The following is a 23,394-nucleotide window of genomic DNA, read 5'->3' as shown; positions in this document are numbered from 1 at the left end:
TAGCAGTAACTACAGTAGATTAGCATTAGCACCTAGCTTCATTGCGCTCCGCTCAGCAGTTGGAAACCTTAGGTCTCCACAAAGAGTTTCACAATAAGCACAGACGCTGCTCAATAATCAGTCTTGTATAAATTTACTAATTTATTCACATATATAGGCTACAGTGTAGCAGAGCGTGATGCGATATGACATCGTGTCTAATTTCTTCTTCGTCAAGTCATGTATGTTATTACGTGGGTGCCAACCGGTGAATGGATAGAGAAACTGCAGTTGAAAACTGGTTGAATGGTAACTATTCCTACTTGAAGAACTCTTCTTTTCCTTATAAAACTTATTTTACTTAATGAAATGAATAATTGAATTATTAAGTTGCCCTGTGATGTTTGATATGGACCGTTTTCATTCCATTTGTTAATTTGGTTTCATATTAATTGGAATACAAGTATCCACATAAACGTGACTAGTGATTATGTTTATGTTTAATCCGTATAGGGCATTTGAAAACAGCTGCTTTTACTTGGGGAAAATAATGATCCACATTTCCCCCTATTTTCTAACATGTTAGAGACCAAAATAGTAACCAAATAATAAATTTAAAGCAGTCCTGTTTTTGAATAAGGGATAGAAATTTAACAATGCTTATAAAATCTGATTAGTAAATTCATCGATTTGATTGAAAATAGATTAAAGGTGTATTCACGGATCTTTTGTCACTGCGTCTTCCGGGTGGATCATCTTAACGATTGGTTCTCGAGCCCATCAATCAATCTGTCATAACGACGTCGTGCATGCTTGTTCCTAGCTGCGCATGTGCACTTCGAGTGTTTGTTGCATGTAGCCGCTGAGCTTCGGATTCAGTTGAGCTTCGGATTCAGCCGTTCATCATTGTAGCAGTCTGAACGACCGTCTCTACAGCCTGAGCCACGGCCGCCACAATACCTGACTCATTGAGCCATTCTCAATAGTAAGAGGATAATATTTTGTCAATTTGATAACTTCATTATTTTTCATGTACAGTTAAAACCTTTTTTTTTATTTTTTTATTACACTTGCCGTCAAATGAAGATGCCATCACCTGTGCTGAGGAAATATATAATCACCAAACACGGCTCACCTGTTTTCTGGGTTTAGTCAGCAATCTGAGCCGTGATTGTTTTCCTGAGCACAGGTTATTTTATTTTCAGTTGACAGCTAGTGGCAAAATTTGTTTTTAAAGGTATTGTTCATGAAAAATAATGAAGATATCACATAATTATAAATATTATAATATAGACAATATCTTCTTATTGTTGAAAATGGCTCAACGAGTTAAGTATTCCTTTAAGTAAGAATTTTGCATTGCATCGTGACCATTGATAGAATGTTTGCACACTTTGGTGTTGTAAAATAATGGTCCTCATGGCAAACATCCTGAATGCTGGATGGGTTAGCATGAATGCTACTTGCTACAGTAGTTAGCTGCGGACACCATAGATATATTAACTATAGAGCAAGCTGTGTGTTAGGCTCCAATAATTTTATTATAAGTCTTTGAATTCTTTAGCAATTTTGACGCGGATTGGTTTGTTATAAACCCCAGACATGCAGCTATGATACAAGCCACGTGTCATTTTATAATCAGGGTTTTCAATTTCAAGCTGGACCCTCTGTTCAACACAGCAGCCACTCACAGTGAAAGCTCTATGTTTATAGATATCTATGCCGATAGCCGCTTACCTTAAATATATGTGATTGCTTCCTTTTTCAAAATGATTGTATAGCATTGCAAAATGTCTTACCCGCACAACTTAGCAACTTGTTGCGCTGTTAGCGTTTGAACTAATAACCGGGAAGAAAAATGCCCCGAGATCAACATGCACATTTGTGTTAGTTTTATATCGAATCACTGGCGGAGACGATTTGCAGGGTGCCATAAAAAGATTTAGAGCACTGTCAAAAGAACACGAGTAGAATATGATTTCATGCGTATGGACTCCATACACATTCTATTTTAAGATGCGTCAACTTTCGTTCCCACAGGGTTGAAGTCTGCAACTGTCATATAAAGTGGACTAAATAGTTACCATATGAACAAACCGCAGGTTCCGGTGACGTCACACAATGCGATCAGAGTCCGCAAATTAGGATTCGATTTTTGATTTGCCATGCCCACTCAAACGAATGTCCAAATCACCACCCATTCCTGCACAGCACTATTAAATTCTCCACAACGACAGGCGTCAGCGTCATCTTAAAGCTAAAGCTAAAGCTAACTAGCTGAGTAGACGTTCTGTCTGGGGCAACCAGCTTTCATTTTTTTCTATTACTTTTACTTGATGGCTTGACAGAGGCTAACAACAGAGGTTCGATATACCACCGAGATGGGCTTCATTTAGACCGTACTCCTGAACAGCTTACAGCCAGCTCGTTAGCTGGCTTACTAACTATTCACATACACACGTATACCTGTTATGGATCAATTAACCCACTTCCGTGTTAAATGTGAACTCTCCACATAGCTAGAGTCATACACATTGAGTTCACCATTAGAGAGACAGTACACACATTAACAAGAGTTAATCTTGATCCAAGTGAAAAATTTTGTTTCAATACTCCATACCACTCGGATCCGCATAAGAATCACCACCAATTATGTGTATATTATTTATGTCTTCATAAAAAAAGGTGCACACTATTGAGAGCACCCTTTAACAAACAGCTAATGCAACGCCAAATTTTCAATTTTCAGAAATTACAATTCTACGTGAAAAACATTTTAAAAAGAAAAAATAGTATAGAACATAGTTAGGAACTGCCCCTCTTAAATTATTCTTATTGTAATTAATTCCTTGTTTTTTATGAATATGTGTAATATAAGCTAGATTTTTTTTTTATATTTAACTGCTGAAATAAATTAACTTTTCTTACAAAGTCAAATTTACTGAGACGCACCTGTACATGTGTTCATCTTCATACTTGAATTCTGATGTTTATTTTCATTGTCAATATTTTGTTACAACCATCAAAATGTATAATTTTTCATAAGCCTTCTAATGTAAAATATGTCAGTAAACGCTGGTAGAAAAGTACAATTTTGAAAAGTATCCGCAATTATGGAAAGACGCCAAAGCTGTTTATGTCAGAATTAGAACTTAGATACGTTTAGTTGTGCTGCGCTGATATGATATCACACTGCGTAGTTGACGCAGTTATTGTTACACAAAGGAAAGAAAATTGCAGCAAGCCCACTGTAGCTGTCCCACATGTGGGGGACTCGGCTTTGCACACATGCAAACCATCACTATCACAGAGCGTAGGCCCACTGTTTTCCCAAGACTGAAGATTTTTCCCAGGGCTGATGACGCAGTTTTGAGTGCCGCTGCTGGGATTTACTCCTGCATTGCAGGTCAGCTTCCCGCCTGCTATTTATAGCCCCTGATGAGAAACGGGGCAGTGGCGGTGGTTAGAAGTCTTTAGAAGCCCGCCCGCGCTCCTGCTCCACTATGTCCACAACAGAAGGAATTTACTTTATGGACCTTCTGACTTGCCACTGGGGAGCCGACAGGAAATGTCTCTTGCCAGAAAGGAAGTCATTGAAACTGAAAGATTATAAAACAAGCAAACACCGCAGGGAGCGCAGGCCTCCGAGGCGGCCATTGCCGCTGTTGCCGGCGTCGTGTGGGAACCGTCATGAGTGGATGTAAACAGTCAGACACCCTCTCAACCTTTTCACTGCCGCGCGCCGCTCGTAGTGTGGGAAACGTGACTTGAGGTTATGAGTTAAATTGATTATGTTGCAGGACGGGGGGCGACTTAATGTGTTTGTCATCATAACCCTTTTCTCTCCATCCGCTCCAGGTTTCGAAGGACTCAACTGTGAGAATAACGTGGATGACTGCCCCGGCCACAAGTGCATGAATGGAGGCATATGTGTGGATGGAGTCAACACATACAATTGCCAGTGCCCACCTGAATGGACAGGTAGAGCACATCATATTTCAAGAAAGCTGTACATGTAATTAATGTGAGCTAATAATACACCGCTACCTCACCACGCCAGGCCAGTACTGCGCCGAGGACGTCAACGAATGTCTCATGCAGCCAAACGCCTGCCACAACGGGGGAACGTGCTTTAATACCATCGGGGGTCACACGTGCGTCTGCGTCAACGGCTGGACGGGGGACGACTGCAGCGAGAACATCGACGACTGCGCCATAGCCGTTTGCTTCAACGGGGCCACGTGCCACGACCGAGTGGCCTCCTTCTTCTGCGAGTGCCCGGTCGGGAAGACGGGTAAGCAAATGCATCACATGGACTACGTTTACATGCAGTCAATATTCGGGTTAAGGTCAGAATTCCGGTTTCTGAAACAATTGAGGTAACACGTTTATATGCGTGGTGGAAAGAGTTGCTCCCGTTTACATGCATATTCTTCATTCTCTGCAAGAAAATGAGCACTATTAATATAGCTTACTGAGTCACTTAACAGTAGTTGTGAAGCTCTTCTTCATTTGTGACTGCATTATACTGCACCTGCTCCGGCCAAGTTTCCATGGCGATTTAATTGGGACACAAAAACTGTACTATTTTACAAATTAAAAGCATGTTACAAAAAATGTATTTTCTTTTTTGGAGGTCGACACTGTAATGGAATAATATTCTGTAAGAAATGTACAGACCTTGCTTTTTGCAAGTATTGCCCAAAACATTCCCTCTAAATAATCCAACTCCATCAGGTTGTGGCTGCTCAATATACAGTATATTATTGGACATTCTTTCATTTTTTCCCCTCTCCATTAGGTTTGCTGTGTCACTTGGAGGACGCATGTGTGAGCAACCCGTGCAACGAAGGAGCCGTGTGCGACACCAACCCCCTCAACGGCCGTGCCATTTGCACCTGCCCTGCTGGCTTTGTGGGAGGAGCTTGTAACCAGGACATGAACGAATGCTCCATCGGTATGTCTGCTACTTGTTTGCTTGTCAATGGATTGTAGCCATTACTGTCCTGTTAAGTCCCACACCCTCACTTCTCTTTTTTTTCTCTAAAATCTCCTTTTTGACCCACAGGTGCAAACCCATGTGAGCACTTTGGGAAGTGCATGAACACCGAAGGCTCGTTCCTCTGTCAGTGCGGCCGGGGTTACGCGGGCCCACGTTGCGAAATCGACATCAACGAATGTCTGTCAATGCCTTGTCAGAATGACGCCACTTGCCTCGACCGCATCGGAGAGTTCACCTGCATCTGCATGCCAGGTATCAGGACCGTATAAAAGGAGGAATTAATCTGCTCTGTTGCCGTGCAGACTGCCAGAGTGGACTATTATGTAATAGAGTACCATTGCTGTCGGAGGGCAAGGGGGCACTTGCTTGCTCTCAGCGCACTGTACAACCAGACAGAGGAGGGTATTAGTGCGGACAAAGTGATGTTTTGGACTCTGGGTGACAAAAACCAGAGTAAAACTCTCACGCACAGTCCTACATGCATCCCGGGGTTTTGGGAACTATACAAATTAGAGCTGGGAGTGGGCTCTATAGGACTGGATGTGAGAGAGGGCGAGCAGTTAGGGGGAGCGGTGTGCTGTGAATAGTAATGAGTTGTAGAGTGGTGGGAATGGAGCGGAACAATAGGGCCCCTCTGTGCTCCACTTTGCACCCTCATACACACAGAGAGGAGGCCTTTTCCCAGAGCCTCCCCCCTCTGTCCCCCCACTTTTTTTTCTTTTTTTTTTGCTTTCCAGAGACAGGCTCTTCCTCCTTGCCCTCCTCATCGTCAGGCAGCCTGGCAAAGCTCATGTGGAGTCGCTGATTATTTCAGATTCCACGCTAGCCGCTCCGCAGGCTTCCACACTCTGCTTCACCTCAATGGAGGGAGCTCTTAGTACGTTTGCTAGCAGCGAATGTATAGCATACATCTGGTGAATGGGACGCTGACCCCAGGGTGTGACGATGCTCCTCGGAAAGTAAAGTTTTAGGATTTCAGGTCAGCGGATCCTGTGGTTCAGTATGATCCCCATGAGAGAATGAAAAAAGAGTTTCTCACAGAATGGTTTTCCCATGTTGGAGAGCGGAGACCATACACAAATAAACGCGCGCACAAAGTAATGGACAGTACTTTAACAAAGGGGTCACTGATGTGGACCCATGGGTAGCCCCTAGGGACCACTTGAGTAGCTCGCGGGCTTGTTCTGAAAATAGCTTACCAGTAAAGGGACATTTCCCAGAAATGTTGTAGTAATGATTGTTTGAAAATGTGAACCCTGGGAGACAGTTGTAAAAAAAAAAAAAAATACAATAAATAGTTGACTATTGATGTTTATCTTTTTCCTAATTATAGTGAGTAATCCTTAACATGATCAGCATCTTCACATAAATGAATATAATAACATTATATTAAAGGTATAAGGTATAAAGGCAATTTGAGCAAGTGTGTATCAAAAAAAAAGTAGTTCAAAAAGGTCGTTGACCCCTGCTTTAATATGTGTACTCACATGCAACTTGTCTTGCAGGCTACACGGGGACGTACTGTGAGACCGATATCGACGACTGTGAGAGCAACCCGTGTGTGAACGATGGCATCTGTCGGGATATGGTCAATGGCTTTACATGCACCTGCCAACCTGGTAAGATGAGTGTCTGTCATTATTTCAAACACAAAAAATGTGGGGGGAAGGCGGACTTTAAAACCGTCTGCCCACAACAAAATGACAAAAAAACTTTTTCTACAGGAAAAGAGAACTGGTTGCAAGATCAACAGGTGGCACCTAGACAAACAAAGAGAACATCTTAGAAAGTATTTTTAAGAAAGGCACCGCAACAACGTCAGTTTTGACCTGCCGTTATGCTGCAGGCAAACAAAATGTGAGTTTTTGGCGGCGCGTTTCCATATATAGTCGATGCCGTTTGTGCGGTCATGCACAATTGCGTCCTGGGCGTCCTAGGATGTGAACTTTTGGCAGCGTCGTGTTACAGATAGCAAATCGGCATCGAGAATGTACTGTAATGTCACATACAGAAGCAGCACAAGCAGACACAGCCAAATATAGTTCAAAAAGAAAAGGAAAAAAAAGACATACACAGCGTGTGGGACAATATCATTGCGGTCTGTTGGGCCAGAGGTATACAACACAGCCACCTTCCAGTGCCGGCCGGAAGGAGCATATTTGTGTGATAGCGGTGCGAGCAATCTAGTGTGTGGATTGTCTTGTTTAGAGCTGTTGAACCATCAACCAAGATAACATTTAGCAGCCAACACCACCACCACCAGTCACTAGATTGACTAGCAATGTTCAAACCCCCTTCTCCTCAAAGCCCCTCCTCTTTAGTGCTTGCAGCAACCCCGGTGTAGTCACCCTTGTGAACAAAAGCACGCGAGAGAGACACGTGGGGCAATGTGACATTTTGTGTTTGGTCTGAACCTAGCATTAGTCCTCAATATTACACGATAATGATATTTCATTGGAATACAAAAGTGGATAACTATACACACTGTGACTGAAAGACAAAAAATGGCAAAGGCCGACTTTGGAAAATAGTTCTTCTGGCCTCACTTTCCAAAAAGTCAACAGTTTTCTTGTTAGTGAAAGGCTAAAATGCCAAGCGAAATACAAAAGTATCCTCGTTTCTGCGCACACAACTTGAATGTCAATCGGAGACAGTCCACTCTGCTGTGTTTAGACCCACCACTTATTAAAAAAAAAAAGATTGCCTATCTTCTTGACTAAACAAAGACACTATTGTGACCCCCAAATCCCTCCCCTTAGGAATATAGAAGGGACAGCAGTCTCCCTCAACCTGTCCTGGTTGTTGTTGGTGTTGCTGGTGAAGGGGGGGAACAGCAGTCCTGCTAATGAGATTCTTTTCCAGGTCCACAATTTACATCTGGGACAGACGTCTCACCCCTCCGCCTCCCCATCTCGCTATTGAGCCAGTGGAGCTGATGTAGGAAAAGGGTGGAGGTGGAGGGGGGCATGCAGTGGGTCACCCAAAAGAGAAAACAATCCCGCTGTCTCCTCTGCTAACACCCCCCCATCAGCACCGACACACAGCCCATCCTCACATTGTTAATCAACAGAGCAGCGTGCTACCAATGCAGCAATTCACCCCCCAATCTGGGCACTTTGCCCACCGATTTCAAGGCTACGCGGTTTCTCAACCTTTCAAAGCAACACTATTAGAAGCTGTTTTCTGATCGGGACCAATTCAAGTTGCTAGACGCACCTTGTATTAGCTCCTTTCCGTGACCTTGAAATGCCATCAAGGTCATGGGATTTCCAACAGATGACGCATCCTTAACCAGTCTGAGCCAGACGTCTCTGACCACACCGGAGACCTTTGCCCCCCGCCGCAAAGAAGGGACAAAACCGCCCTCAAAGCTGCTCTCTGACCTGTCGCCTCTGTGTTTGACTGTCCCAGGCTTCACCGGCACCATGTGTCAGATCGACATTGACGAGTGTGCCAGCACACCTTGCCAGAACGGCGCCAAGTGCTACGACCGCCCCAACGGCTTCGAGTGCCGCTGTGCTGAAGGTAAGTTTGTCGGACGCCATTTCATTAAGAGCCTAAAACCCTTGTTGTGGGTTTGTTTTTTTGGGAGGGGGGTCATCTAAATCTCCGCAAACTGACTAATCCGCCCCGAACCCCACCGCCTCTCTTAAGATCACAAGGTCACCAGTACTTGCCAAGAAAAGAACCTTGGTCATCACCTCGACATCTGTTCATTTGTTCATCTGTTCAAACCCCACCCACCACCTTATGGTGTCCCCGTCCCTCATTCCTCCACATACATCATCCCCGACAGTCATATTAAGCATATATTATGAGAAATGCATCATTTCACCTGGCTCGTATTGTAGCGTTTGTTAACTATGTGTTGATGTTAAGTGTTGATTTGGGCCTTTGCCTATAGATGGGTCTGCTTCATTGTTTCAAATGCAAGCTGCTTGGTATTCCCTGTATTCGCAAGCCCCCTCCTCTGCATGGTGAAGTGGCTCTGTTTGACGTGCTGCAGCTCGCCATTGTTCCCTCCGCCGCAGAGAACAAAAGCGGGCCTGGGGGGCCTTGGGTAGAACTTTTCTTTGCTGCTCTGCCCAAACTCAGCAGCACACCGTACACATACCAAACAAACCAACACTTGTCTGACACACAGACAACCTGTTGTCATGGGAACCAGGGAGTTCCATATCCAAAGCTGCAAAGAGTAAAGACCCTTTTTTTTCATTGACAAATGTGAGGAAAAGTTTGTCGTAATTGCAAATTAAGACGAGGAAATGGACATTCATTAGGAATTTTAAGTATTGAGAAATAGAATAGTGGTGAAGCAGTTAGCTTTTATGTTAGTTTCTTTGATGAATTTAATTTTTAGTGGATCACATTGTAGTTTTGGTTTCCCTTGGAATGCTGTTGTGACTGGATACATGTATATTACTAAATGCACATCTATGGTTGGTCACCTCATCACATTATTAGATGATATGATGAGATTTTGGGCTAAAACCTCCTATGCCTAAATGTGGTCAATTTAATATATTTTTTTTCCCAAATCTATATTATTAATCGGTCCCCATTTGTGTTATTTATACAAATTATTGACCAATCTTAAGTGGTGAGAATTGCTTGCGCTCTTTGACAATCCATTGTTGTCAACAAACACGCCCAAGTGATGCTTTTGGAGATGAGATAAGTTTCCGCTTGTCCACAGCAAAAGTTTGCAATTGCTTGTTATACACTTTATAACGTTAACAATGAATTTACTTTGAAAACTGAAGTCAAGGGAAACTGTGGCATTCATATATTTAAGTATATTTTACAAATATTAAAATTGGAGAAAATTTAATTTTGATAGAGATTTTCTGCCACACTCTATATACAATACTGTAATTTCATGAGTCGAGCCTAATCTGGCACACAAGCCTTGATTTAGATTTCTTGAAATTGTCCATAACTGCCGTCTGCCCATAGTTAGCTGGGATAGGCTCCATCTCACGCACGACCCTAATGAGGACTAGAAAATGGATGAATAAAGAGCATGAGGTCGAGGCTGTTTTCGAGATAGGTTAGAACGTTAACAATTAGATCAAGTGATAATCTGGTTCTCCTCTCCTCTAGGATATGAGGGTACACTCTGCGAGAGCAACATCAACAACTGCCAGCCCGACCCGTGCCACCACGGCACCTGTGTGGACGGCATCGCCAGCTACACGTGCAACTGCGACGCCGGCTACACGGGCTACCGCTGCGAGAACCAGCTCAATGAGTGCCACAGCAACCCTTGTCAGAACGGAGGCAAATGCGTGGACCTGGTCAACAAATACATCTGCCAGTGCCAGCACGGGACATCAGGTACGAGACTTACAACCATTGCTGACATACAGTAATATTTCCTCTTAAAATATACAGCCATCATTCAGTGCTTTTAGCACTTGAAGTTAGTTAGGGATTTTTAGACGCGTAGTTACATTTGAAACTTTGGTTTTATATTTTTATACTTTACTTTCTGATGGAAATCCCTTAAAGTGTGCGGTGGAAAATAATTGAAAACATTTGCTATCCTGACAGGCACCAACTGTGAAATGAATTTCGACGATTGTGCCAGTAACCCATGCGACTACGGCATGTGCAAAGATGGCATCAACCGCTACGACTGCGTTTGCAAGCCTGGCTTCACCGGTAAGTCATTTTCAATTCTATTATACTCAAGGGGGCGTGTCCAAGGTGCGGCTCGGATGCCATTTGCGGTCTGCTGCTTGTTTTCTTATTGGCCCATGGCATATTTTAATAATACATTTTAAAATGGCACGTGTCAGAAGATTACAAGAAAAAAAATCTAATGTGTCACATAGTTTGTAAATTAAAAGTAGAAATATACAGAAAAACTGATCACACTTAGTATTTTTTTTTGTCATTCATCACACATTTTTACTTAGTATTTTTAATTATTTTTTTGCCATTCATCACAACTTTTTTTAGTTGCAATTTTGACATATTTGAATGTTTCAAGATATCACTAATACTATTTTTCCCAAGTTGAAGCTTACAAAGTATCTTGCAAATATAAATGTTGAATGTTACGTGCAATTTATTTCATTAAAAATAAATACATTTTGAATATTACAAGATGTCACGCTAATGCTACTTGGTTTTTTTTGCCCCCCGTGGAAAAAGTTTGGACATCCTTGACATCCACATTTACATTTTGTGTACACAGCATTCTTGACACTCGCTATCTTGTCAGGTCCCAAGTGTAACGTGGAGATAGACGAGTGCGCCTCGACCCCCTGTCGCAATGGAGGCACATGCGTGGATGAGGAGAACGGCTTCCACTGCCAGTGCCCGGAGGGATTCAAACCCCCGTACTGTTACTCGCAGGTGGACGAGTGCGGCAGCAGCCCCTGCGTCCACGGGGCTTGCAGGGATGACATTAACGGGTATGCACGCAAGGACGACTTTAGCGAGCATGGCTTTCGGATTGTTTTGGGCAAAAATGGACTAATTGTGTGTCTTTTGTGCAGTTACCGTTGTGACTGCGAGCCAGGCTGGGTGGGAAAGAACTGCGACCTGGACAGGAACGATTGTTTGCCGAGTCCCTGCCAGAATGCCGGCACCTGCATCGACCAACTTAACGGCTTCACCTGCAAGTGTCGCCAGGGCTTTAGAGGTGAGCAACACTAAACAGCAGAATGACTAGGCATTACATAAAAGACAGAAAATGTACATTTATTGACACTGCAGCTTTTATTGGTCTGAACATAACAAAAAAAAAACACAAAATTGATTTGCATGTCTGACTTTCAATTACCTTGATTTATTAATTTAATCAATATTCATATATGCCGTTCACTATTCTCAAATAGACTGATTCACATATTTTCTGTGGCCCTATCCTTAAAAAAAAGTACTATAATTGATTTCAAGAACAGATACTGAAGTGATGCATCACAACTGAGTGACAAACTTTGCATATAGGGGAGGAGCTAAGTTTAGCCTGGGTTGTTAGTGAAAGTTAAGGGGAATCTTCATCGCAATCAAAAACATCTAATAATAAGCAATTTATTTTATTGAGTTTCAAATTAAATTAACACGTTTTAGGATCAAAGCCTGTGTTATAAGTCAGTGATTGTCAAACTTTTTAGACCAAGCGCCACCTAAAAAATACATAGTTCGCTGAATACCATCATCGTGACTAACATTTAATTTAATGTTAGTCACAATGATGATATTCGGTGGCATTTACACTTTGCTTAAATATAAGAAGAAAAACAATTACATGAAATGTACATTAAATAATCAAATGAAATTGCTATCAAATAAGAGTTTAAAAACAAGCATGTTACATTAGTACCACACCCTGAGAATCACCGGTATTTCCCTCAGATTCACAATCAATGAATTGTTCTTCCGATAGGTAACCTGTGCCAGGTGAACATCAACGAATGTGCGTCGAGCCCCTGCCTGAACAAAGGCACGTGTGTCGACGGCGTGGCCAGCTTCACCTGTCTGTGCGAGCTTCCCTACAGCGGACCCACGTGCGCCGAAGTGCTCACCCCCTGCTCCCCGAACCCTTGCGCAAATCAGGCCGTCTGCACCCACACCCCAGACTACCTGGGCTACCAGTGCAACTGCCAGCCCGGTTGGCAAGGTGGGCGTAGGACAATCTGAGGGGAAGCATTATTATCTGTAGACTGTGACCTAATGGTGACTCCTTTTTGCCTTCCGCAGGGCAACTGTGTAACAGAGATATCAACGAATGCCTATCAAGCCCATGCAAGAACCGCGGCACTTGCTCCAACACTCTGGGTTCCTTCGTGTGCTCCTGCAGGCCCGGTTTCACCGGGCCCACCTGTGACACAGACATCAATGACTGCTCACCCAGTGAGTGGCCGCAAGGGTGTCGATGTGTGTGTTGTCAAACCCAAACCCATCATTCCCTCCCTTTGCCTGCACAGATCCATGCCTAAGCGGAGGCTCCTGCACGGACAGCGTCAACTCCTTCCACTGCAGCTGCCTGCCGGGCTTCACCGGGCCTCGCTGCGCTCTGGAGATCAACGAGTGTCAGAGTTTGCCCTGCAAGAACGGCGGCTCTTGCACCGATTACGTCAACTCCTACACGTGCACCTGCAGGCCTGGCTTCACCGGCATCCACTGCGAAACCAACATACCAGATTGCACGGAAAGGTGGGTTGCTTCCCGACATGAATGAGATCCGACAAGAATAAGGTTATTGGTCCTGTATTCATGCAACGGAATAGTGAAGTCAATTTGTGATCATTACTATGTCAGTATATACAGTTTACTTTGTGTTACATTTTGGTGTCCTGGTTTGATTTTACTTCATTATTTTATTGTAAAATATGTGCCTTTGCGCAGTCATTTTAGGAATCACTGAATTACACCTACACTCTAAAAACTTAAGATTACAAATTGAATTGTTGACTTAATTATGAGTTCATTAAACGTAATATATTTACTTGAATTAAGTTTATCCAAAGTGAATGTACAGTAAGTTTAATGAACTCATAATTAATTAAACTTAATGCATTCACTTTAGATTAACTTGATTCAATCATGTGTTACCAATTGAAACAATTTTATTAAGTTGGTTCAACAATTCTCTTTTTAGAGTTTACTGAAGTGTTTGGCGCATTCGAAATACAAATACTCAAATTATAATTCGCATCACAGTGTAGTAGAATGCAATTTTCAAATCGCAAACGCTGTAATTTGGGGGGAAAACTGCTTCATTTTGGTGGATCAGTAGGCTTTATTTGTTTATATATATATATATATATGTATATATTGCTTATTTGTTTATTCATTTATTTATTGATATGGTGACTAGATAAGGTCAGTGCTAAAGAAATGCAGTCCGCATGTTTACATATCATTGTTTTGTGGAACATGAGATATTGAACGCCACATGTTTGTTTGCATTATTGTAATCTGATTTATGACTTACTGACATTTTGTGACGTCATCGTAGTGAAAACTTAAAAGACTTCAAGTCAAAGTGTTTAAGTTAACAACTCTGATTGAAGTAGATAAATAAACTGTCTTTCATATTAAGTCATTGTTCAAGGACCAAAACATTTGTAAATTGAGGTTTGGGAATTCCAGGTCCACAAAGTAAAATCCCTACCACAGATTGGGTTTGTCACTGGTGCGTCTACTCAACTGACAGGCAAACAAACTTGTTTCCACATGTTAAATAGAAACAGGTGTGCCTTAAAGCCAAACTGTTGAAGGGTTTTTACTTTCTGGACCTGGATTTCCCAAGCCTGTATAAACCCGATATTGTTTATTGTAATTCATTTAATCAAAAATACATGGGAAGAGGACCTTGAAAAATAATTGCATATTAAATCCCAATCGCAATATTGAGGGGAAAAATATTTCACAATGACATTTTTCAAAATTGTTCAACCTTAATGTAATACACTAACGTGACTTATTTCCAAATTTGCAGCTCATGCTTCAACGGAGGTACGTGCACAGATAAGATCAACGGCTACTCCTGTACGTGCCGCTCAGGCTTCACCGGCTCGCACTGCCAGTATGAGGTCAACGAGTGTGACTCGCAGCCTTGCCTCAACGGGGGTCTCTGTCAGGATGCCCTGGAGTCCTTCCGCTGCACCTGCCCCAAAGGCTACGCTGGCACGCGTTGTCAGGTACACCAAAGGGGGGAGGGGGGAAACTTTTTAAAACTGAAAGTCTTGATTGCTAATTTAAACAAATGTTTGCTTTTTTTTTATCCTGTGCTCCTAGACGCCAGTTGACTGGTGCCGGCGCTCCTCTCCCTGCCAGAATGGAGGACGCTGTCGCCAAAAAGATTCGGCCTTTGTCTGCGAGTGCACTCACGGCTGGTCTGGACGTTACTGCGACATTCCCAGGCTCTCCTGTGAGACAGCGGCTCGCCAAAGAGGTAGACTTTTCCCATTTTTAGACACCTCCTTCTTTTTGCCGTGCAGCAGAGTCGCTCACGTCCGCTTCTCGTGTCACTAGGACTCCAGACGGACGAGCTGTGCCACCACGGCGGCCACTGCGTCAACACGGGCAACACGCACTACTGCAAGTGTCCCAGCGACTACACCGGCAGCTACTGCGAGAGCCAAGTGGACCACTGCGAGGACAAACCCTGTCGCAATGGCGCCACCTGCAGGGGATACGTTGGGGGATACCAGTGTGATGTGAGTGCCATGAGTAGATTATTCAAATGATATCATATTCACTTTACCACATCTGTGAATTAATATTCACCTGTAAGCCCATGTGACCCTTGAGCACAAGAGTGTGCCCACTTTTTAAAGTCATGTAATAATCCCGTTGATGTTTCCTTACAGTGCATGCCAGGCTTCACTGGTCAGAACTGCGAGCTGGAGATCAATGAGTGTCAGTCTCATCCTTGCCAGAATGGAGGCACGTGCATCGATCTCGTCGGACATTACATCTGCTCCTGCCCTCCTGGCACTCTGGGTATGTCCACACAAGACCAACACATCAGCCCCTAAATACGAGGTCACAGGCAGAAGGCAGGCTCAGTTAACGTCTTACTTCCTGTGTTTTACTTGATTAGTTTATGTTAAGGACTCAAATATTTACTGTAATTATGACTTCTGCACTAACTAGCAATATAACAATCCTCTTCCTTCAAGGTGTCCTCTGCGAGATCAACGAAGATGACTGCGCCCCACCCATGAGGCCTCGCGGCGCTCCCCCCAAGTGCCTCAACAACGGCACCTGCGTGGACCGAGTGGGCGGGTACCGCTGCAACTGTCCACCCGGGTTTACCGGCGAGCGGTGCGAGGGGGACATCAACGAATGCCTCTCAAACCCTTGCAGCCCCTCCAACAGCCTGGACTGCATCCAGATGCCCAACGACTACCAATGTGTCTGCAAGGCCGGCTTCACAGGTTAGATACGCCTCTGTCCTTAATTAAGAAATATATTTTAAATGAATAAATAGATTCTTAACTTTAAAAGTGTAATCAGCTACTGTTTGATTGATTGAAATGGAGAGTAGTGAAGTTAAATATTACATTTAAAAAATATGTATTTTTTGACACTTTTGCTGTTCCTGAGAGACAAAAATCGGGAAAGGATTTAGTGAACTTGCTTGCACTGTGATGCAAAAGAACCAATTCTCACATGCAGCCTATTTCGTTCAGAATTGAGATTAATTTAATTCAATTAATTCATTATTTAATTCCTTGGCAAAGGTCTGTGCTCGTGATTGATCTTTATTTGTGTGTGTGTTTGTTGTTGTTGTATGTTTTAGGTCGAAGGTGCCAGAACAGGTTCAGTGCATGTGAATCTCAGCCTTGTCACAACGGAGGAGCGTGCTCTGCATCAAGTTCTGTTGTTGGCCACACGTGTACATGTCAGCTGGTATGTCTTATTGTCTACATTAACTGCACACTTTCTTTTAGTGATGATATGAACATGATATGTTGATTGAGTTATGATCAGTATTGCCTAATGATAGACCGGTATGTTTTTTTTTAGGGCAGATACCGATTAGTCAAAGAGGTTGATACTGATATTTCAAGCCGATATTAATTTGCAGTAAAAGAGAAAATATTAACATCAAACATTTTTAAATTGCCTTTGTTGAAATGCCGTTAAGCATAATTGTTAAAACAACTTTTCAAATTTTCAACACTTTGAAAGTTTGAAGGTTTTTATTTAAATTTTGAATATATAAAAAATATGCAGCTTTTGTTTAAAAAGATAAAACTTGCAGGGAGTGTCCGGGGTCATCACATGTGTTAAACTAAATTAAAAACTAAACTAAAAGTAAAAAGCTACCTAAAGCTTTCCATAAAGTTTTCAAAAAATTTAACATAATTTCTTAACTTTAACAATTGTATTTATTTTTTTTTTTTAAACAAAAAGTGTAGGGAGTTCCCAGTGTCAGTATAATCTTTTATAAAGTAAAGTGGACATTTAAATAAATACATAAATGAAAAGTTCCCTGTATCTCATTGAGCGACAAATGCACGCGAACGTAGCTAATTTGGGGTTGTTGTTGTCAAAATGCCAAATATCGGCACAGATAATCGGCCCGGCTGATAATTTGTCCATCGCTACTATTTCACATTGGACACATTTATGTAATTGTCTAAATTAGGGATGTTCGATACTACTTTTTTTCAGACCGAAACCAATACTCAAATCTTCAGTACTCACTGATAACCGATACCACACTAGTTGCAAGGATTAAGAACTCTGCCCTGACACAAATAGCAAAATTCTTTAGAATAATTGATGCCCCTTCACAATGTTTGTAGATGTCACAAAATGATGTCAAAGCCCTTTAGGAGGATTATAAACATCATAAACATCATGCATCCAATGTACACAGTCACAAACCCATGAACAACTGTGTTCAGTAGTTCAGTTATTCAACACAAACACAAAAGTATTTGCTAGCATACTAAATAACACGCTAGATAAAACTGACATGATGTCATACATGAGCTGATAAATAAATGTGTTCTAGCACTATACACCTTTTGGAATTTACAAACAGAAAATAAACGTTAGTGATGAAAAAACACAATCAATTAATTAATTCAACAACCGCACCACCAAGATTCCACAAGATGGCGCCAAAGTGACACCATTTTCCCCCCAAAAAAGCCACACAAAAAACCTAACAACAAAATCAAATGCTGTTTTTCTTAAATACATCTTGTTATCGTACAACTACTGTAGTTAATTTTTGTGTGAGTTTGAACATACTTTTCCAATAAAGATGATTCTGATTGTCATCTGCAGGGTTACACGGGCCCCAATTGCGAGAGAAGCATGTCCTGCCGTGAGCTGTCTTGCTACAACGGCGGAAGCTGCGCTCTGACCACACGTGGGGCGCGCTGCACCTGCCTGCCCGGATACGGCGGCCCGCAATGCGCGCACCGCAGCAACGAAGGCTGCTCCTCGCAGCCCTGTCGCAACGGCGGCCTTTGTACCGAGGAGACCGCTTTCCCGTTCTTCCACTGCCAGTGTGTCAGCGGCTGGACAGGCAAACGGTGCGAGCAGGCCGGCCGCGTCAACGAGGCCCCGGCCCTGTCGTGCCCGCTGGCCGACTGCCACGGCAAAGCCAACGACGGCGTGTGCGACAAGGAGTGCAGCACGTTGGCGTGCCGCTGGGACGGCGGCGACTGCTCCCTGGCGGTCAACCCCTGGGCTCGGTGCGCCGACCCTCGTTGCTGGCGGGTCTTCAACAACAGTCAGTGCGACGAGTCGTGCAACAACGCAGAATGCTTGTATGACAACTTTGACTGCAAAACCAAGGAGAAAGTTTGCAAGTGAGTTTTTGTCTCATGTTTCTCCCCAAACAATGTAGCAACTTGTGTTTTCTTAGGTGTATTTACTTGCATTCTAATAGTGTTAATTTTGTTAATGAAAACTAAACAAAATATTTTTTATCAACGCACATTTTTTACCGGATGAAAACGTGACTAGACTGTACAAAACAACTCATTAATAAACAACAACTGGGACTAAATCAGTATGCATTTTCATCGACTAATGAAGACGAGACAAAAATTTATTTATGTGAATAAAAACTGGACTAAAATCTTGACGTTTTAGTACATGAACAAAGATGAGCGAAAATGATGTGATTTAGACAAATCCTGTCTCTGCTAATCTGTCACTGTGACAATGTCATGTGACACATCGTGACACACACCCTTTCAAATGTGCATCTTGGCACAAAAACATGGGACAGACAGGAGGTCAATTCATATATATATATATATATATATATATATATATATATATAGTTATAACGTAACATTAATCCAACAGCTATAACGTTCCAACAATAATGTTAATCCGACCGCTAACAAATACTGGCTAATTTACTAGCTCATAGCATGGAGCTATAGCAGCCACTTGTTGATATACTGTAATTGTATGTCAAGTTGTTTTTCATCAAAAATGAGAGAAATTCCTATGTGAAATAGTTTTAGATCCGAAATGTTCAACATTATCTGCTGACAAAAAAATATACAGGGGTAAAATGATTGTCCTGACTAAAACTAGTCTATGGTAAAACGTTTAAAAATTATGTTTTCTTGGACTAAAATAAAGACTAAAATGCTAGACTTATAGTGGACGAAAAGTTGACTAAATAAAAACTGGGTGAGGTTGACTAACTATGATTAAAAACTAACAAGCGTGATTTAAACTGGACTAAAACTAAGACTAAATTTAAAAATGCCTGACAAAATTAACACTACATTCTAACTACAAAAGTATCTTGATTGACTTTTGTTTGACCCAAAGCCAAATTGATTAAGTTTTGATCAGGATCAAATATTCACGGCAGTTTAACTTCATTATGAGTCGTCATCAAATGAATCAGACCACTATGTGAACACATTTCAATGAAATTAAGGAATAGCTTTTGGTTAAATTCAGTCAGATCTATAAAATCACATCACATTTTGACTGAAATATGCTTTCTACCTTTTGTATGAAATGAAGACAAATCAGCTTTTAATCAGGCTCTGCATTGGAATTTTGGTATCATTTTCCATGTAGATTTAAATCTAGAATTCAGGAAGGGAATTCAGTCAAATTGATCAACTTTTGACCGGATCCAAATTTCTGTACTTAGATTACTTTTTTGGAAAATTTGTGGAGAATCCAAAGGAATTTGTCTGTACCGTTGGTATAATCAGAAAACACATTTTCATACATTTGAGTGTGATTTTCCACAGTTTGATTCTGGAGTATCTAATTAAAGTGGAAGTCAGCCTTAAACATTTCTTGACATTAATATGTTATATGTGATCTCACTCGTCTAAACATGACATTTTGATTAATATTACATTTGTGGAATATATATATTTTATCCATCTGAGCAACATTGATGTCTTCTTCAGTCGACAGCAAGTGGCAAAATGGATAAAAAGGGCTGGTTGACTTCCTCTATAAAACCAAAAAAATACATCTTAAAAGTATCTTTAGTACAGCCTGATTAACTTGGATTCCTGGATACTAATTGATGATGATGATTGAAATCTGGATGCAAATTTACAGATCTGGCTCAAATTTCATACATAGAACTTAACCTGTTCCTACTGAGGGAGATTGATGTCAATCTTCTTTTTGTGGTTCCTTCAGCCCCATCTATGAGACCTACTGTATCGACCACTACGCCGACGGCCTGTGCGACCAAGGCTGCAACACGGAGGAATGCGGCTGGGACGGACTGGACTGCGCTCAAAAGGTTCCCGAAGACATCGTGGACGGCGCCTTGGTTCTGGTGGTGCTGCTGCCGCCGGAGGAGCTTCTCCGCACCAGCACGGCTTTCCTGCTCAAGCTGAGCGCCATCCTTCACACCACGTTGCGCTTCCGGCTGGACCACAACGGCGAGGCTATGATCCGGCCATACACCCGACGGGAGGCGCGCCTCAAGCGGGAGCTGCAGCCTCAACAGGAGATCATTGGGTATGTCGCGAAGCTCAAACCTTTTACTCCGTAGCACTAGAAGGAGTCCATGTTCTGCCAGCGCTACTTTTAGAATAATTGGTTTGGAGAAGTCAAACGGCTAACGGTAGTCTCTTTTTTGACAGCTCCATAGTGTACCTGGAAATAGACAACCGCTTGTGTACTGACGACTGCTTCCCATCGGCTGAGAGCGCTGCGGACTACCTCGGAGCCTTGTCGGCCGTTGAAATGCTCCGATTCCCATACCCGCTCAAAGAAGTCCGCGGTGGGTACAGTCGCACATGAGTAGCGCAGAAGAAACCACGAGGCGCATACCTGCAATCAATCCTTTGCCTTTACCCGTGCAGGAGAAAAGATCGTGGACGAACCGGATCCTATTCCTCAATGGGGCAAGCTGATGCTGGTCAGCATAGCCTCGCTTTTCCTGTTGATCATCATGGTGTTCGGCATGCTGATTTCCCGGAGGAAGCGTGAGCACAGCACGCTGTGGTTCCCCGAAGGCTTCTTCCTCAAGAAGGAGCCCAGCAGCAACAAGAACCGAAGGGAGCCGGTGGGCCAGGATGCTCTCGGAATGAAGTAAGATTGAGGGAATTGTGAATACTTTGTTTTCAATCAGTCAAACTTTATTTGTAGAGCGCTTTTCATACATGACAATGTAAATCAAAGTGCTTCACATTGGATAAATGGATGGTTCTTTTGATGCTAGTTTTTCATACTCCTCCATATCAACAACAGACATATGCCCAAAACGGTTGAAGAGTCTCTGCTTGGAGATCACAGCGACCAGTGGATGGACGCCGAATGCCCAGAGCCCAAAAGATTGAAGGTCAAATGAATCCACACATATGCATGAGAGTACAGCGGTTGATTTGTGACATTGACGTCTCTGCTGTATGTTTTTAGATGGAGGAGCCGAGCATGCTCTCAGATGGCGAGGACGCCGTGGACAGCCGGCAGTGGACGCAACATCACCTGGCAGCGGCAGACATCCGCGTGCCGCCCACCATGGCGCTCACGCCGCCACAAGGGGAGTTTGAAAGTGACTGCATGGACGTTAACGTCCGAGGTCCAGGTTGGTAGTGAGAAATAGACATATTCAAAGACAAATTCTGTAATGGTCTGTCTGTCTGTCTATCTATCTATTAGCTGGATCTAGCCTGCTACTGTATTTCGCTAGCTAGCTTGCTAGCTAATCAAATATATATATGATCTGTATCTATATTAACTGACTACTGGTTTACTAGATGGTTTCACACCACTGATGCTGACATCTTGTCTATTAACCGGAACTAGCTTGGTTGTGTATTGGTAGCAAGCTAGCTAGCAAATCAAGTCTATGTTATCTATATCAAGTCTATGTTATCTATTTCTATATTAACAGTCTACCATTTTACTAAATAGTTTTACACCACTGATGCTGACATCTATCTATCTATCTATCTATCTATCTATATCTATCTATTTATCCATCTATCTATCTATCTATTTATCCATCCATCCATCCGTCCGTCTGTCTGTCTGTAGCTAATCAAATCTTTGTGAACTATTTCAATATTAACTTGACTACTGTTTTAATAGATGGTTTTACTCCGCTGATGCTGGCGTCGTTCTGCGGCGGCGGCCTGGAACCCGAAATCACCGAGGAGGAGGAGAACGAGGAGTGCTCGGCCAACATCATCTCCGACCTCATCTACCAGGGCGCGTCACTCGCCGCCCAAACAGATCGCACGGGCGAGACGGCGCTCCACCTGGCTGCCCGCTATGCCCGCGCTGACGCCGCCAAGAGACTCCTGGACGCTGGGGCGGATGCCAATGCTCAAGACAACACCGGACGTTCGCCCCTGCATGCCGCCGTGGCTGCAGACGCACAAGGAGTGTTCCAGGTACACATCAAAACGAGTGAAAACATGTTATCGTAAAAGTGTGAGAAAAGACGAAAAGATATAAACCCGCCTTTCTCTCCCTGTAGATCCTGATCCGAAACAGGGCCACAGATCTTGACTCACGCATGTACGACGGCTCTACAGCACTCATCCTGGCCGCCCGCTTGGCGGTGGAAGGAATGGTAGAGGAACTCATCACTTGCCATGCAGATGTGAATGCAGTTGATGAACTAGGTAAGCAGCTGTTTTGCTTATCATCATGTTATCCAATTTTAAGGTTGCCGCAATTGATATGGCCTGCAAAAGCTTGAAATTCGAGCACTCAAAGCAGTGTCAACATCATTTTTGTCATAGGCCTCATTGTAGTTTCCATGATTGTGAATTACACAACAAATTAATGGATAACTAGTGTTGAAATAAGAAGTCAAGGGTAATAATTTGTTCACACCTACTTTTTGAATAGCGACTGTTAACCAGATCTTGTGTTCTCCCTCAGGTAAATCTGCCTTGCACTGGGCTGCTGCTGTTAACAACGTGGACGCCACTGTTGCTTTGCTGAAACATGGCGCAAACAAAGACATGCAAGATCTTAAGGTACAGCCTGCGCTAAATACATTAGACAGGTTTTTGACAAGCTATGGAAAAATAATATTTTCTGTACAGTTTTGGAAAAGTCATGGAATTATTACATGGTTATTATTTAATTGGCACTAAAAAGGGTGTAACATGGGATTAATGTTAAAAATGATACAGAAGTGCAACATCAGCTCACAAAGTGCAGCATGGACTGACACTCTGAACCACTCTTCCTCTGCTAATGTGGTTTATGAAATGTTATATTTGACAACAAAATACCAGGAAAATTTAGTAGTTTCAACGAGTGTTTCTTTAAGGAGAAATTGAACTTTGCTGAACCCTACAGAAGCACTCTTACTGCACAGAAAAAAAACTGCTTCATTTTAGCTGGTCGGTAGACTTTTATATTAAATTTAAAATCAAGTGAAAGGTTATGACAAAGTCATTGAAAGGTGATGGACACCTAATGCTATAAAACAATATACAAATCCTTAAACTTGT

At 42.6% G+C, this 23,394-nt stretch overlaps 1 protein-coding gene across 2 annotated transcripts in view; it reads left to right on the top strand.

Moving 5' to 3' along the window:
• notch3 (notch receptor 3) overlaps positions 1-23,394 on the top strand; it is a 40,448-nt gene that overhangs the window by 14,111 nt on the left and 2,943 nt on the right. For both annotated transcript variants that reach the window (XM_077557547.1, XM_077557548.1), the window contains exons 5-32: positions 3,838-3,960; positions 4,040-4,273; positions 4,781-4,936; positions 5,048-5,233; positions 6,487-6,600; positions 8,393-8,506; positions 10,085-10,318; positions 10,535-10,645; positions 11,211-11,403; positions 11,488-11,633; positions 12,381-12,614; positions 12,695-12,847; positions 12,922-13,150; positions 14,439-14,640; positions 14,738-14,894; positions 14,975-15,159; positions 15,313-15,445; positions 15,625-15,882; positions 16,248-16,357; positions 17,750-18,279; positions 20,108-20,434; positions 20,560-20,699; positions 20,782-21,010; positions 21,170-21,260; positions 21,338-21,506; positions 22,013-22,317; positions 22,404-22,551; positions 22,814-22,911. In XM_077557547.1, coding sequence (XP_077413673.1) covers positions 3,838-3,960; positions 4,040-4,273; positions 4,781-4,936; positions 5,048-5,233; positions 6,487-6,600; positions 8,393-8,506; positions 10,085-10,318; positions 10,535-10,645; positions 11,211-11,403; positions 11,488-11,633; positions 12,381-12,614; positions 12,695-12,847; positions 12,922-13,150; positions 14,439-14,640; positions 14,738-14,894; positions 14,975-15,159; positions 15,313-15,445; positions 15,625-15,882; positions 16,248-16,357; positions 17,750-18,279; positions 20,108-20,434; positions 20,560-20,699; positions 20,782-21,010; positions 21,170-21,260; positions 21,338-21,506; positions 22,013-22,317; positions 22,404-22,551; positions 22,814-22,911 — 5,309 coding nt within the window. The remainder of the gene's footprint in view (positions 1-3,837; positions 3,961-4,039; positions 4,274-4,780; positions 4,937-5,047; positions 5,234-6,486; positions 6,601-8,392; positions 8,507-10,084; positions 10,319-10,534; positions 10,646-11,210; positions 11,404-11,487; positions 11,634-12,380; positions 12,615-12,694; positions 12,848-12,921; positions 13,151-14,438; positions 14,641-14,737; positions 14,895-14,974; positions 15,160-15,312; positions 15,446-15,624; positions 15,883-16,247; positions 16,358-17,749; positions 18,280-20,107; positions 20,435-20,559; positions 20,700-20,781; positions 21,011-21,169; positions 21,261-21,337; positions 21,507-22,012; positions 22,318-22,403; positions 22,552-22,813; positions 22,912-23,394) is intronic.

Source organism: Vanacampus margaritifer, chromosome 2 (assembly GCF_051991255.1).
Source record: "Vanacampus margaritifer isolate UIUO_Vmar chromosome 2, RoL_Vmar_1.0, whole genome shotgun sequence".
Lineage (NCBI taxonomy): Eukaryota > Metazoa > Chordata > Actinopteri > Syngnathiformes > Syngnathidae > Vanacampus > Vanacampus margaritifer.
The sequence above is the reverse complement of the archived record's forward strand: the minus strand, read 5'-3'. Positions and strand labels throughout refer to the sequence as shown.